The sequence below is a fragment of the Rhinolophus sinicus genome, linkage group LG09, assembly GCF_036562045.2.
Source record: "Rhinolophus sinicus isolate RSC01 linkage group LG09, ASM3656204v1, whole genome shotgun sequence".
Classification (NCBI taxonomy): Eukaryota; Metazoa; Chordata; class Mammalia; order Chiroptera; family Rhinolophidae; genus Rhinolophus; species Rhinolophus sinicus.
In genome coordinates this window covers 98,182,439-98,196,543 of record NC_133758.1, presented here as the reverse complement: position 1 = coordinate 98,196,543, position 14,105 = coordinate 98,182,439, and the positions used below count along the sequence as shown (strand labels likewise).

At 34.0% G+C, this 14,105-nt stretch overlaps 1 protein-coding gene across 1 annotated transcript in view; it reads right to left on the bottom strand.

Moving 5' to 3' along the window:
• ABCB5 (ATP binding cassette subfamily B member 5) overlaps window positions 1-14,105 on the bottom strand; it is a 90,071-nt gene that overhangs the window by 38,441 nt on the left and 37,525 nt on the right. Inside the window, exons 14-15 of the mRNA XM_019726706.2 lie at window positions 12,151-12,312; window positions 10,470-10,610 (exon numbers count right to left, since the gene is read on the bottom strand). Coding sequence (XP_019582265.2) covers window positions 10,470-10,610; window positions 12,151-12,312 — 303 coding nt within the window. The remainder of the gene's footprint in view (window positions 1-10,469; window positions 10,611-12,150; window positions 12,313-14,105) is intronic.

Here is a 14,105-nt window from a genome sequence, read left to right as displayed (position 1 = left end):
AGCACTTCTTCTTTATCCATTAATCTATTGATGGTCACTTAGGTTCCTTCCACATCTTGGCCGTTATTAACAGTGCTACAATGAACAGATAGATGCATATGTCTTTTCAAATCTGTTTTGGATTTCTTTGGATAAATACTTAGAAGTGGAATTACTGGGTCCTTTTTGTCTCTAGTTATAGCCTTTGTTTTACAGTCTATTTTGTCTGGTATAATTATTGCTAACTCAGATTTTTGTTTGTTTCCATTTTCATGAAATGTCTTTTCCATCCCTTTATTTTCAGTCTGTGTATGTCTTTTGATCTGAACTGGGTCTCTTGTAGGCAGCGTATGTATGGGCCTTCTTTTCTTATCCATGTAGCCACCCTAGGTCTTTTGATTAGAGCATTTAATCCATTTACATTTAACATAATTACTGATAGGTATGTAGTTATTGCCTTTTATTATTCATATTTTTAATTAATTTTTTTCTTCTTAAAGAAGTCCCTTTACCATTTTTTGTAATACTGATTTGGTGGTATTTAGTTTTTTAGTTTTTTCTTATTTGGGAAGCTCTTTATCTGTCCTTCAATTCTAAATGATAGCTTTTCTGGATGGAATAATCTTGATTGTAGGTCCTTGCTTTTTATCACTTTGAGTATTTCATGCTAATCCCTTCTGACCTGCAAAGTTTCTGTTGAGAAATCAACTGACAGTCTTACGGGAGCTCCCTTGTAGGTTACTAACTGCTTTTCTCTTGCTGCTTTTAAGAGTCTCTTTTTCTTTAACCTTTGACATTTTAATTTTGATTAAAATCTTGGTGTGGGCCTCTTTGGGTTCATTTGTTTGAGACTCTCTGTGTTTCTTGGGCTTGTATGTCTATTTCCTTTATCAGGTTAGGGAAGTTTTCCATTATTATTTCTTCAAACAGATTTTCAATTGCTTGCTCTCTCTCTCTTCTCCTTCTGGTGCCCCTACCATGTGAATGTTAGTACGCTTAATGTTGTCCCAGAGGCCCCTTAACCTATCCTCATTTTTTTGGATTCCTTTTTCTTTTTGCTATTTTGATTGGGTATTTTATGCTACCCTGTCTTCCAAATTGCTGATTTGATCCTCTAATTGCTTCATCTAATCTACTGTTGACTCCCTCTAATTTATTCTTCATTTCATTTATTGTATTCTTCATTTCTGACTGGTTCTTTTTTATGTTTTCCATCTCCATTTTTATGCTGCCTATGTCTTTGTTGAAGCTCTCCCTGAGATCACTGAGCATTCTTATGACCAGTGTTTTGAATTCTGTATCTGGTAGATTGCTTGTCTCCATTTTGTTTAGTTCTTTTTCTGGAGTTTTGTTATGTTCTTTCATTTGGGACATGTTTCCTATTTTGGCTGCCTCCCTGTGTTTGTTTCTATGTATTAGGTAGAGCTGCTATTCTGCTGGTCTTGTTAAGAGTGGCCTTATGTAGTAGGGGTCCAGCGGGGCCCAGTGGCACAGTCTCCCTGGTCACCTGAGCCAGGCATTCCAGGTGTGTCCTTTGTGTGTGTTGTGTGTGCATCCTGTTGTTGAGCCTTGATTACTATTGGCATGTCCATGGGAGGGATTGACTCTCAGGCTGATATGGGTGTGAGAAGTCACTGTGACTATAGTGAAGGAGCTGTTGTGCAGGGGCTGACCCTACAGAGCAGAGTTCCCTTAGTAGGTTCTGGTGCCTGCCCAGCCTGCCCTGGGGTCCTTGGAGGTGGTTGGGTTGTGCTCTGGTATGGTCTGAAGCTGGTCACATGGTATGTTGCTTTTGGGGTCTCTTAGGAGGGGCTTGCTCGGGAGCAAGCCTAGGTCAGCCACTGCCTGTGCCCTTCTCGGGGCCAGGCATATTTTACTTTACTCCTATTAAACTGAATGGGATATCGTACTCTAGGATAGGACACAATCTAGGTAGGAACTAAGGAGACACAGAAGGTAAAAGCTTTACTAGCATTTTAAGCATAATTAACTTTCAAGATTAATTTTCCAGTTTCATGACTTATTAACAGAAACATTTTTCTAATGCCTTGGTTAAAGCTTGTTTTGGGGTTCCCATTTACAAGTAAATTGCTACAGTATCTGAGCACATTACTTAGACTTGCCAAGCCTCAGTTTTCTCATCTCTCCAAGGGTGAAGATATCAGTTCCTATCTTACAGGGTTGATTTTAGAATTAAGATTAACTCACTATTTGCTAATAATAAGTACACAATAAATGTTGGCTGTTTCTAATGATATTATTACAGAGAAAGGATTATATTATGCAAAATTCCAGATACTTTACAGAGAAAACACAATGTAAGTAGCTGTTGTGGTATCTGCCAGTCCTTTCAATGGGATGCGTGGAGGGTAACATGGGAGATAATCTTTAAAAATCTTGTAAATAGCTTTGTGCTGAGTAAGTATTCCATATAGGAAAGTAGACAGCAAACTACTAAGCGTTTCATATGTTAAAGCTTCCTCCTGGTATTCACTCTTGATAGAATGACATTTACGAACCTATTAACCAGAGAATTCTCAGGAAAGACTATAAAATAGTTTATAATTCTTGCTTTAATCTTAGTCTGGCAATATAATGTAAGCTGTATTGTTTGAACAACAGAACTTTTGAAATTCTAAAGCCTTTAAAGTCTATTTTCAGGATAGCTGAACCATCATTATACTGGGTCACTTAATAATTTGACTATTATCTTTCCTTCTGAAGTTTTCTGAAGATCATTGTCATAAAGAACCTCACTTCAGTTAGTTGACTGTCCAAAAGAAAATACAGAAATTTAAAAAGTTGCATACTAACTCTTTGTTGAGCACTGAAATTTTTTTTGTCAAATTCTTTATAAAATCACCTCATTTTGTAATACAACTAAGGCTTAGTGTGTCTCAGGGGATAACTCCAGTAAATTACAGAGCTGGTAAATATAGGAAGGCTATCTTGCTTCTATAGAATCATCTATCTTTTTGACTCTGGGAAAATATATAATAACAGGTTAAAATGCAAGTATTACTTAAATAAGTTATCAAGATAGAAAAAATAAAATTAAATAAGACAAAGACAAAATAAAAAATTTCAGTGAAATCATGAAAGACTCCATGCTATCTAAATATGCTATAGGTTATAGCATGTTTTAAGAGAATCTGATATAAAAATATATGACATTATAGGCATTCTGCAAAGACATATAGAAGAATTTTTAAAGTTGAAAAATAAACTCTCTTAAATAATTAAAATTTCAGCTAATATATTTTAAAGCTTTATTGTGTTATAATTTTCATACAACGTGTTCATATTTAAAATGTATATTTTGATAAGTTTTGACATAACTACACAACTGTGAAACCATCACCACAGTCAAAATAATGAACATACTCATTACCTGCAGGTTTCTCCTGCCTTTTGTAATCCCTTTCTCCTACACCTCTTAACTGCCAGTCCTCCTTCCTGACAACCACTGATATGCTTACTTTCACTATAATTTTGCATTTTCTAGAATTTTATATAAATGGAATCATACAGTACATAATTTTTCATCTGGCTTCTTTTGCTTAACATAATTACTTTGAGATTTATTCATGCTGTTGCATGAATCAACAGTTCATTCATTTTTATTGCTGTGTTATATTCCATTGCATGTATACCACAATTTATATACCCATTTACCTGTTGACATAAATTTGGGTTGTTCCCTGTTTTGGACTATTACAAAGTAAACTGTTCTGACCATTTATATACAAGGTTTTGTGTGGACATATTCTTTCATTTCTCTTCGGTAAAATACCTAGAAATTGAATGGCTGAATCATATAGTAGGTGTATGTTACATTTTTAAAGAAACTGTTTTCCAAAGTGGGTTTACCATTTTGTATTCCCACCAGCAAAATGTGGAGTTTCCCGTCTCTCCACGTCATTGGCAACACTTGGTACAGCAATATTTTTAGATTTAACTGTTCTAAAAGATGTGCTTATTTCCCATATGCACATCTTCATGGGCTAAATGTCTATTTAGATCTTTTGCCCATTTTTCAATTACGTTGTTTGTCTTATTATTGTTATTTGGAAGTTCTTTGTATATTCTGAACATAAGTCCTTTATCAGATAAGTGACTTAACAAATATTTTCTCTGAGTTTATGGCTTATCTTTTCATCTCTTAAAAGTGTTTTACAAATAGGGAAGTTCTTGATTTTGGTGAAGTCATCAATTTAGTTTAATTTTTTTTTTTGAATTGTATTTTTCGTGTTGTAGCTAGGAAATCTTTGCTAAACTCAAAAGTCACAAAGATTTTCTATTGAATTTTCTTATGGAATTTTTCTAATTTTAGGTTTTTCAGTAAGGTCGATAATCCAATTTGAGTTAATTTTCATTCTGTTCTTTGAGATATGAATTGAGGATGATTAATTTGTGTAAGGATATCTAATTAATCCAGCATCATTTCTTGAAAAGACTATACATTCTCTATTGAATTGCCTTTGCACTTTTATCTAAATACAGTTGAGATCAACTGATAATACTTTGTGGTCAATTGATAAGATTATATGTGTGGGTGTGTTTCTTGACTATTCTGCTCTATTGATCTGTTTGTCTATTTTTGTGCCAATAGCACATTATTTTGTTTGCTATAGTTTCATGTTAAGAATTGAAATTAGGTAGTATAAATCCTCCAATTCTGTTCTTTTTCAAACTTCTTTTGCTTATTTTATCCTTTTAAATTTCCATTTAGAGTCAGTTTGTCAAATTCTACAAAAAATCCTGCTGAGATGTTGACTGGGATTCTTTGAGTCTATAGATCAATTTGGGAACTGACATCTTCACAATATTGAATCTTCTTATTCATGTAAATCTCTCAATTTATTTAGGTCTCCTTTAATTTTCTTAGTAATGCTTTGCATGGTTAAGTGTGTGGGTCTTACAATATTTTATCAAATTTATTCCTAAGTATTTCATAGTTTTGATACTATTGTACATGACATTATTTTTTAAATTTCAATTTCCTATTTTTCTTTTTTAGTATGTAGAATTAGAGTTGATTTTTGTGTATTGATTATGTATTCTGCAACCTTGCTAAACCCAATGATCAATTTTAGTACCTTTTTTTGTAAATTCCATAGGTTTGTTTTCATAGATAATCATATTATCTGTGAATAAATACAATTTTACATCTTTCTTTCCTATTTGGTGGCCTTATTGCACAGGCTGAAATTTCCAATACAATGTTGAATAGAAGTGGTGAGAGTGTATACCCTTGCCTTGTTCCTGATCTCAGTCTTTCACCATTTAGCATGATGCTAGCTGTAGATTTTTTGTTGATGCCCTTTACCAGGTTGAGGTGATTTCTTTCAATTTCTAGTTTGCTGAGAGTTATCAGGAATGGATGATTCATTTTACCAAATGAGTGTTCTACAATTATTGAGATGATTAGATTCTTCTTTAAAATAAAAGGGATTACATTAATTTCTGAATGTTCAATCAAACTTGCACTCCTTGGATAAATCCTACTTGGTGATGATGTATTATTCTTTTTATATATTGTTGATTAGGTTTGCAGAAATTTTGTTAAGAAATTTTTCATCTATGTTCGTGAGTGATATTTGTCTATAATTTTATTTTTTTGGTAGTATCTTTGTCTAATTTTGATATTAGAGTAATATTGGTCTCATAGAATAGGAAATCCTCCCTTTTCAATTTTCTGTTTGGTAGAATTCACCAGTAAAACCACCTGGGCCTGGAGTTTCTTTTTTTTTTTAATGAAAAATGGTTTTAACTAAAAATTCATTTTATTTTTAACAGATATAAGATTATTCAAGCTATTAATTTATTCTTGAGTGGACTTTGGTAGTTTGTGTCCATTTCACTGGAGTTGTAGGATTTGTTTGTATAAATGTTTTCATAAAATTATGTTATTATTGTAGTATCTGTAGAATCTGTAGTGATATCACCACTCTTATTCTTTATATTGGTAATTTCCATCTTCTTTCTTTTTACTTAGTCAGTCCAGAGAGTTTTCAGTTTACTGATGTTCTCAAAAAAAAAAAAACAAACTGAAAAAAAACCTAGCTTTGGATTTCATTGATTTTTCTTCTTTATAGTTATTTTTCTTCATTCTAGTTTCTTAAGGGGGAAGTTTATTCATTTGAGCTATTTCTTTTTTATGTAATATAGGTGTTTAATGGTATAAATTTCTTTCTCAGTACTATACCGCTTTAAGCTTCATTCACACATTTTGAAATTTTCATTTTTATTCAGTTCAAAATATTTCTGAATTCCTCTTTTGATTTCTTCTTTGATCCATGTATTATTTAGGAGTTATTCATCTTCCAAATATCTCAAGATTTCTCAGTCCACTTTCTGTTCTTAATTTCTGATTTAATTCTATTTTGGTCAGGCAATTTACTTTGCATTACGTAAATTTTTTAAAGTTTATTGAGGCTTGTGTTATGGCCCAGAATATGGTTTACCTTTTTTTAGGTACATTTGAAAAAAATGTGTATTCTTTTGTTGATAGGTCAAGTCTTCTATGAATGTCTATTAGGTCAAGTAAGTTGATAGCACTATTAAAGTAATATATAGCTCTGCTGAATTTTTGTCTATTTGTTCTATCAATATTTAAGAGAGGGTGTTGAAATCTCTTAATGTAATTGTGAATTTGTCTATTTCTCTTTTTAGTTCTTGATAAATTGATCTTTTTATAATTATGAAATAACCCTTTTTATCCTTGGTAACTCTTTTTTTTGCTCTGAAATATACTTTGACTACCATTAATATCATGGTCTACTTTCAAGTAATATTATATATCATTTAAGAACCTTAAAATAGAATACTTCCATTTCTCCCTCCCAGTCTTTGGGTATTCTTTTTATACATTTTTACCTATACTTGTGTTATGAACCCCACATTGTAATGTTTTTTCTTTAAAATGTAAATTATTTTAAAACATTTTAAAAACCATTATTTTATATTAACCAATTTACTTACTACTTTTGATACTCTTTATTTTTTTATGTAGATTCAGATTTCTATCTGATATCACTTTCCTTCTGCCTAAAGAACTTCCATTAACATTTCTTGTAATGTAGGTCTGCTAGTGATAAATTATTTTAGCCTTTTTTTTCCTTCCTGAAAAATTTTGTATGTTGCCTTCATTTTTGCAAGGTATTTTTCTGCATGTAGCACTCTGAGTTGTTTTTTTTTCCTTAAAAATTTTTCTGTACTTTAAAGATATTTTTTCTTTTCAGTACTTTAAAGATATTGCTCTATTATCTTCTGATTTACACTGTTTCTGATGGGAAGTTTGTGTTTTTTCTTACTTTTTTCCTTTATACATATTGCGTCAATTTTATCTGGCTGCTTTAAAATTTTTTTCTTATCACAGATTTTAAAGCAACTGGATTATGATGGGCCTTGGCATGGTGTTCCTCATGTTTCTTGTACTTGGAATTTATTGAGCTTTTTGGATCTATCTGTAGGGTTTTAATTTTCATCAAATTTCGAAAATTTCATTATTTGTTTAAATGTGTTTTGGTTCCTTCTCACCTTGTTTTTGGAACATATGAGATATGGTTGCAATAGCTGTTTATCAAGTGTGTCATTTCTGGGTCTATTTCTATTAATCGATTTTTATCTTCATGTTAAGTACTATTTTCCTGCTTTTTTACTTGCCTAGTGATATTTGATTGGATGCCAGATACTGTAAATTTTACTCACTGGATATTTGTGAATTCTTACATATATTATTGAACCTTGTTCTGGGACGTGTTTAAATTACTTGGAAATGGTTTGATTCTTTTGAAATTTGCTTTTAGGCTTTGTTATATGGGCTCAGAGCTGAGTTTAGCCTGGGGCTAATTTTTCCCTCTCTGAGTTAATACTATACTTAATATTCAACTCAATGCCCAATGAATTTAGAGATTCCTCATTCTGGCTGGTTTAATGAGAACCATTCCTGGCCCCGTGTGAGCTCCACAGATTGTTCTCTTTTGTCCATTCTGGTAGATCAAAACTGCTTTTGCCAGTTTTCTCAATAAATGCACGAATCAGTGCTTAGATGAAGACTCAAGGGAAAACCTCTGCAGATCTCTGTAACTCTTTCCCTCTTTCCGAGAAACTCTCTCCTCTCCAGTTCTTTGCTCTGAAGAATCTTTCTGCTTTCGCCTCCTAGGCTCTGTTGGGTTTTCCCTTCCAGTTCTGAGGCTTGAAAACTACCCAAACACTAACCTGGGTCAATGATAAGGTTCATCTAATTTTTCTCTTTCTTAGGGATCACTGTCTTGTTTTGCCTGATGTCCAATGTTAGAAAACTATTTCACATATTTTGTCCAGTTTCTTGGGTATTTCAAGCAGGAAGGAAAATCTAATACCTGTTAACCTATCTTAGCTAGAAGGAGAAATCTAATTTCATCTGGTTTTCACAGCAATTGACCCAAATGATGTCTTTCTCTTTTTGTTATACTTTTCTTAGTTGGCTTCTATGGTACCACACTTTCTTGGCTTTCCTTTTATTGTCCAGCCATTCTTTAAGCTCCTTTGCTGGCTACTGCTTTTTTATCTGAATTTAAATTTTACGGTGTCCTACGTCTCAATGTCCTGTCATACTTGCTTTTCCACCTATACTTTATTTCTCCTTAGACAGCTTTAGTCAGGCCCATCCGGTCCATTACTTAGCCACCATCATCTCTTCCCTGCCCTGTTCTCCCTGGTCTCACTCTGGCTCCCAAACACCATTCTCTACCTGGCAACCGCATCAGGTAAATCAATTCATGCACTCTTCTGATGAGACCTTCTGATGCAACAATTTTTAACCAGCTTTCTCATAGACCCTTTTGGAAGACTGGTGAAATCTATGGACTCTTTCCCAGAAGAATTTATAGCAATAGATCTCAAAGAAAGCCAATTATATTGAGATATAGTATTAAAAATATTTAACAAGAGATTCAAAGTTGTGATATAGTTATGGATACGCTTCATTATTAGTACATCAAATAACAAGATCTAATAGTGATAAGTGTAAATATATTCTAAGGCACCTGTAATAACTGTAATGTGATATGAAATGTTCTATGATTTTCATTGGTGACATCATAGGCATTGGTAATGCTACTGTATTTTGTTGTTTACACTTATAATTAAAATAAATTAAATTTCTATGAAGGATAGGTAGAAAAAAAATTGTGATAGTTTTCCCATTCAGGTTCATTGCCTCTGAATTATATCCAAAGATTCTTTGTAGGTCACAGATCATTGGTTAAAAACCCTCATGGCTTTCTGTTTGAGTAAGAATAGAATCCAAAACTGTTATTATAGCCTACAAAGCACTACATGGTTTGGTCCCTGAGTATCTCACACACCTCTCTGCCCAATCCTCTCCTCCTTAGGCATTGTGACCCCCAACTCTGCGCTGGTATTTGCTGTTCCTGTATTTAAGATACTTCTGTCCTGTTATTGATTTATTGCCTCTTAGGTCCACATTTACCCTTTTGCCTGACAAACAGTTCTCCTTTACCAGGTAGCAAGATGTCAAGTCCTGTCAGTAGAGGGTACTGGAAAGACACTGTAAGAGGAGGAAGCTTCCTGCCCCTTTCGGTGGCTCACTGGAGAGATTCCTTCAGGGTGAGCTTTTGTCTCTGCTGTTCTGCTTGTGCAGTTTTTTCAGAGCTAGGTGCCTGCAGGGTGAAGTTTTCTCATGTGTTTGGCCACCAAGTGCTTTCTCCAGCTCTTGGCTTGGTCAGTAGAGGAGTAACCATGGAGCCCAAAGAGCACAGGCCTATGTTTCAGCCAGGTCACTGATGCCTGCGCCCTCCCCCACACAGCTTTGTGCATTTGGGCAAGGGGTACTTGTTCTCATGGTTGCTTCCTCACCCCTAACCCTGGGCTTTCCCCAAGTCCAAACCACCCTGCTTTAACCCTCCTTACATCTCATACCCCTCAGTACTACTCATTTCAATCTCCAATCTTACCTCATGTCTCATTTCTGTGTCCCCATTCAGCCTCCCTTCTCTTAACATGCCCAGCACCCGCTTTGGGCCTCCACCTACACTCTGAACCTTTTCCTCAGCATCTCTGGTTGTACCCTGGGATTAGAGGACTGGACCCCATACGTGCTGGTGTTTATCTCTGCCCAGGTGGTGGAGTGGATTTGGGTCTTTATATGACGCAGCTTGATCTTGAGGACAACTGGTGGTATCTGTACCTCACTTCCTGAGACACTGTTTTAACCCATGGTTTGCCTTATAGGAAAGAATAATGTAACATTCTCATGAGATTTCTTGCCCCCAAAATGACCTCTGACACAAGCAGTCTTATTTAAGGGCTTCTTTCTTATAGTGTCACAGTGATGCTAGAGTGAAGTTTGGGAAAAACTTTTGTTTCGTAAATTTAGTGCTATAGTAACATTTTATAATAAATAAATTCAAAATATTGTAAGGATTAAATTAAAATTCATTGGTGAACATGTGGGAAAAACATGTTGGTAGTTGAACCATTACCTCTCTATATGGAAGAGATTCCACGGACTTGTCAGGAAAGTCTGACTTGATGCTACTCATGGAGCACAGAGGAACTGAGCTGGTAGTTGTTTCAGTAGAATATGCCATTGATTCCATGTGTTCATCAGTTTTCTTAATATCCTTAAAGGAAGAATATACGTGTTACATTAGAATAATGCCTTAAAAATTCAAAGGAACTTTGTTGCACATCCCTCTAAAACTGTACTGTCTCTCTTATTGAAAGTGGTATACTCTTATACAGTTCTGTTGAAGTTTTCAGGCTTCATACAGAGCGAGTTAAGTCAACTCATACTGAAATGCTAGTGAGTGTCAATAACTTATTGTGCCTCCTTTTCCAAAGATCTGTATAATTAACTGAAGAAACAATGCCTTAATCCAAAACAATTATTCCACTAGCAGGGGCAGATCTTAGTAAAAGGAACTTTGTGAGAGAGACAACTCAAACATTCTCTTTCTGACCCTTTCTTCCTAGCATTTTTTGGAGCTTATAAATTTATAACATGCAGCTAGGCCCTTAAATGTGAGGCTGGTCCTGGGCCTGAAGGAGATCTCAGGAGACAATACTTTCCAGGCCTGCCACTGCCGCCCATTCCAAACTGATTAAAAAGTAAAATCGGTGGGGCCAGCTCATAAACAATAAGAAATCATAGGATCAGATGAAGTTCTAAACCAGATTGTTCAAAGTCTAGTTTTTGTTTTTCTTGCTCCCCAGAGAAACGAGACCAGTTTTACTGAAATAAAGGTGCCACATATTTTCTGCTTATCTGAGTGGTGTGAATAAATCTGTGACTTACCCTGTGAAGAGCTGGGAGGAGGGGGACAAGACAGAAATGAAGAGCCCATTTAGGACGGTGGTGGCCCAGATCAGGGTGGGGAATGGAGATGAAAGACATCGGTGGATTTAGGTACAAAGGAGAATATGCACATGAAAGGCTTCCCAGGGACACTGATTCTTTGACAAGCTTAACAACTGTTAATCAGTCATTTCAAAGAACAATGAACTTTAACCAACCTTACACTATCCTAATATCTTTAATCAGACATTCTTTTATGCTACCACTTTTTTTTCTATGCATTTCTCTACCAAGAAAGAAATCTTTTATTTGGCTTCTTATTTTAAAGGAACTATTTGCTTTGTGGCAAGTTTAAAATAAAATTTTGACCTCTTCTCTTCATAAATTTTTCTAAGAAGGTGCTTTAACAGGACACAAAGACAATTCCTTTTCCTGAGAAGGCTGCTAGGCAAAATAACAACAAGTTTTAGTATGTAGATACCTCTACCTGTTTTTATTTCATTTTCATGTAGAAACGCACTAAAGGAATATATCTGTAAATAATCATATATGTTCAAGACAAATAATTACAGTGTTAATCTCTATAGTTTGACTTTTTCTGAAAAATTTGACTGGATAATGCTAATGCTAGTAATAATGATATGATACAATTTTTTATGCCAACAGTAAATCTAAACACTAATACAATGCTGAGGATATTAAACATACTGAATTTCTTCACTGAGGAACTATGAATAAACCTTAGTTACTTTAAGATTTAGAAATTTAAGATTATAATTCAGGACTTCTGTTTTCTAGTGTGGTATAATCTCTGAAGAGTTAAAAATAAACCCTGCTAATGTAATGTTATGTCACGTAAACATTACCTGTGACATCGCAAGTGAATAATATAGACCTTGTTTTGCCATTAGTTCAGCATGTGTTCCTTTTTCCACCACCATCCCATCTTTTATGGTCACAATCAGATCTGCATTTTGAATAGTGGAAAGACGGTGTGCTACCACAATCGTAGTCCGAACTTTGCTTGCCTAAAAAGAAAATAAGTATAAAATTAGTAGAAATAACAAACTCTGCAATATTCAAGGAAACTACTTGTCATAGTTTAAATATCAAAAAATCTTATCTTTCATACAGAAATTTGGCAACGTTAATAGATTAGGAAGGCTGATAGAAATTAAAATAAAAAGAGTTAGAAAGTTAATGAGATTCCAAATTGGTGGATTTATAAAATCACAGTATCTTAGAACCAGAAAGGAAAATAAAAACCATTTAATCTGAGACACCTAACAGCTGCCTGGCCATTTGTAATTAAAAGTAATTAAATAAGCAACTTACACTCACTATTTCTCATTTTCTTCATATTTGCAGTAGGGATATTACTTTACTAGTTGGGTACAGATTCAAGGTTATACATGTTTTTAACTTTTTTACAAGTGACATATACATATGGAAAAGTACACATCAATGTACAGATCAACACACTTTAATAGACCAAATACATCCAGATGCATAGTACACAGATTAAGAAAGAGATCATTACCAGAACCCTGAAACCCGCTGAGGCTCTCTTCCAATCACTTATTACTGCTTACCCACACCAATGGTAACCACCATCCTGACTTCTAACAGTGTAATTTTTTTTGTATTTTATGTCAGTGGAATCATGCAGTATATACCCTTCTATGTCTGGGCATTTTTGTTTAACATAATGTTTTTGAGATGCATCTATTTGGTTGTATAAAATTATTGATCATTCTTATTGCTGAATAAATATTCGATTGTGCAAATATACCACAATGTATCAGTCCTATTGCTGACTGACATTTGGGTAGTTTCAGGGCTTTTTCTATAATGAATAATTCCTATACATGTTTATTTGGTAAACATATGTACACAACACTACTAGTTTTATACCTAGGAGAAGAATTGCTGAGTCATATGCTCAGCTCTTCTTTTGTCAAACAGCTTTTCAAGGTGGTTGTTCCAATTTATAAACCTACAAAAATGCAGAATTATGGTTACTCTATATTCTCACCAACACTTGGTCCTTTCTGTCTTTGTCTGGTAGGCGAGTACTATCATATTGTGGCTTTTATTTGTATTTACCTGATGACTGATAATGGTGAACAACTTTTCATATGGTCAGTGATAATCTAGATATTCTCTCTTGTGAACTGCAGATTTTTGCTCATTTTCTATTGGAACTGTCTTTTTCTTGTCAATTTTCAGAAGCTGTTTATATATTCTGTATAGGAGGGCTTTGTCAGACACTATGCATTAATTATTTTTTCACTCAACAAGGTTGTCTTTTCACTTTCTTAATGGCATCTTTTGATGAATATAATTTAAAAATTTTAGTGGAGTTCAACTGATCAACTATTCTCTTACAATTTATCACTTTTTTGTGTCCCATTTAACAAATCTTTACCTACTCCAGTGTTACGTGGATGCTTTTCTATCTTTTAGTTTGCAATCTTTATCATTTTGCCTTTCACATTTGGATCTATAATTCATGGGAAATTGATTTTTGTGTGTGATGTCAAGCAGGAGTCAATGCATATAGTATTAGCCCCTTATACATGGTTTTGCTTTCAGTGGTTTCAGTTACCCTCAGTCAACTGTGGTCTCAAAATATTAAGTGGAAAATTCCAGAAATAAATAATTCAAAAGATATTTTGATAGAGAAAACACATTCATATAACTTTTATAACAAGTATATTGTTATAATTGTTCTATTTTATTATTAGTTATTGTTAATCTCTTACTGTGCCTAATTGATAAATTAAACTTTATCATAAGTATGTATGTATAGGGAAAAACA